Source organism: Microtus ochrogaster, chromosome 18 (assembly GCF_000317375.1).
Source record: "Microtus ochrogaster isolate Prairie Vole_2 chromosome 18, MicOch1.0, whole genome shotgun sequence".
In the NCBI taxonomy this organism is placed as follows: Eukaryota; Metazoa; Chordata; class Mammalia; order Rodentia; family Cricetidae; genus Microtus; species Microtus ochrogaster.
In genome coordinates, this window is record NC_022020.1 from 2,337,591 (window position 1) to 2,339,876 (window position 2,286).

At 45.8% G+C, this 2,286-nt stretch overlaps 1 protein-coding gene across 6 annotated transcripts in view; it reads right to left on the minus strand.

The window, feature by feature from the left end:
* Fhod3 (formin homology 2 domain containing 3) overlaps positions 1-2,286 on the minus strand; it is a 430,213-nt gene that overhangs the window by 73,390 nt on the left and 354,537 nt on the right. For 4 of the 6 annotated variants that reach the window (XM_026783506.1, XM_026783507.1, XM_026783508.1 and 1 more), the window contains one exon: positions 1,673-1,804. In XM_026783506.1, the coding sequence (XP_026639307.1) occupies positions 1,673-1,804 (132 nt within the window). The remainder of the gene's footprint in view (positions 1-1,672; positions 1,805-2,286) is intronic. The other 2 variants (XM_013349359.2, XM_026783509.1) reach the window with 1 other exon arrangement.

Sequence of the window (2,286 nt, forward strand, 5' to 3'; positions counted from 1 at the left end):
TGTGTGTGTGTGTGTGTGTGTGTGTGTGTGTGTGTGTGTGTAGGTCAGAGGACAACCTTGGGTTACTCCTCAGAAGTCACTATGCACCGTGTGTGTGTGTGTGTGTGTGTGTGTGTGTGTGTGTGTGTGTGTGTGAAGGTCAGAGAAAACCTTGGGTTATTCCCTGGAAATCACTCTGCACCTTATTTGGTTTTGTGGGTGTAAGGGATTTTCAATAAGACTTTTGATGCATAACTTAATCCCGGAATTTTCCACATATTTTGAGGCAAATTCCCAGCTGCTAATTGGTGGTAAAATATGGGATTTCTCAGAGATCCATAAATTAAGAAGCATTTAACTTGTCCCAGAGGTTTTAAAAATTGGATCTTATAAACCACTTCTGGAACTGCCTCAGAAGGGGTGCAGACAGGTTGGCGTTTCCAGGTATCATTTGGTAGAAATCTGGCAGCTCACAGTACACCGTACAAGTGTGGCAGAAAATGATGTTGGTTAACTTCATGCCACCTACTCATCCTCTCTCACCAAAGCCAGGCTCACCCTTCCACCAAGAGACTCTGGGTGTCTCCGCATGAATTAGGAAGCGGCCACGATATAGCGTTACGATTCTGATCATATTTGGATCATTTCTACAATGACACATGTTCTTGGCCTCTGGGGAAAGCCAGAAGTCACTGAATCTATAAGTTCTCACTGATCATGCCTTATGTCCTCTACACTAGCATCATCATTGGGAGACTTTGCCAAAGAAACTAAACTGATGAAATGGGAAACAGAGGGGGGAGACACAGGAAGAGAGGGAACATGTTGATGCTATGGGAGGGATAATGAGGAGGAGAAGAAGGCGTAAGGTACAGGAGTGTGATGGGGAAAGGTAGGGAAGGAGGGATGGAAAAACAGACAGAAAGAAGGGCGGGGAGGAAATGTAAGGAGGGACTTGGGGTTGTGCACTCTGCAAAGTGCAGCATGTGCAGCTCAGGAGGGGAGAGCTGAGCCCAGAGAACAGCCCAGAGGTGAACCGCTAAAAGGGGGAGCAGAGGGACACTGGCTTCAATGGGAACAGAGAGGCTAAGACATGGCACCTTAATGGGCCATGCCCAGGGAGACATCCATGGAGGGGCACAGAGAACATGGCATAGGTTGGGAGTAATTGGTACAAAAAATTCCTCCCCAGGAAAAAGCAAAACATATTATATAAGATAAATGGCATTATTATTGTATTATATATGTTGTACTTTGTAATTATTGTAATATATTTTATATATAATACATCCACATATACGAATATAGGTTACTACAGGGAGAAAAGAACAAACCAGAGAGTTGGAAATAAAGATTTTCTTTCTACAGCTAACAGAATATGCATAAAACATGAGGACCTTCAGGGAGAAATGGCAAATTACATTGAGGCAATTAGGCTCTGTGTCCTGGGTAAAGCCCCTTTAACGGATGGTGACCAAGGCTGCACAGAACTCTAATTGTATTTGGCTGTCTGTGCTTCCTGCCACATGGCTAGAGGAAGCCAGAACACACCACACCCGAGCAGTGTGCTGCAGGTGAATCTTTCTCTTCTTCAAGATACAGACAGAATGGGGAACAAATGTGTCGCTTCCCGACCCGCTTAGAACGCCTGTCAGTCTTAAGTCTGAAAGCACAGAAGTCTGGAGCCCCTTACTTGAATCTGTTCCGCTCTTCCCGCTCTATCCTCTGCAGCCTCTCTTCTCTCTCCTGTCGCCTCCGCTCTCTCTCTGCTGCCAGCGACTCCTGGTGCTGCCTAAAGGAGGATGTGAGAAGACTACTTGACGACCTGAAAGCACAGCAATTATGTTTCAGTTGCTTTCCTTGTGGGTGCAATCATGGGGCGGGCCCTGGGGAGACGATTCATTCAGTGGTTAAATCCTTTGACGCATGGATGTGAGGACCAGAGCTCAAATGCCTAGAATCCATGTAAATGATGAATTATTAGTTTGGAAGACTGCCGGTAAATTCCAGTCTGGGATGGTAGAGACAGGGGGTCCCCAGAACAAGCTGGCTAGCAAGTGGGCCATAGCAGAAGCCTTGGCTTTGAGATCCCCTGCCTCAGTGAGTAAAGGTAGAGGAGCCATAGGGGATGATTCTCAACATCAACTTAGGACTTCTACCAACATGTATGCACATATGTATATGTACTTCCCCAACATACACGATACATGTAGGAAAACAAGTATGTCCATATATGCATACTACACACATGCACACACAGAGAGAGAGAGAGAGAGAGAGAGAGAGAGAGAGAGAGAGAGAGAGAGA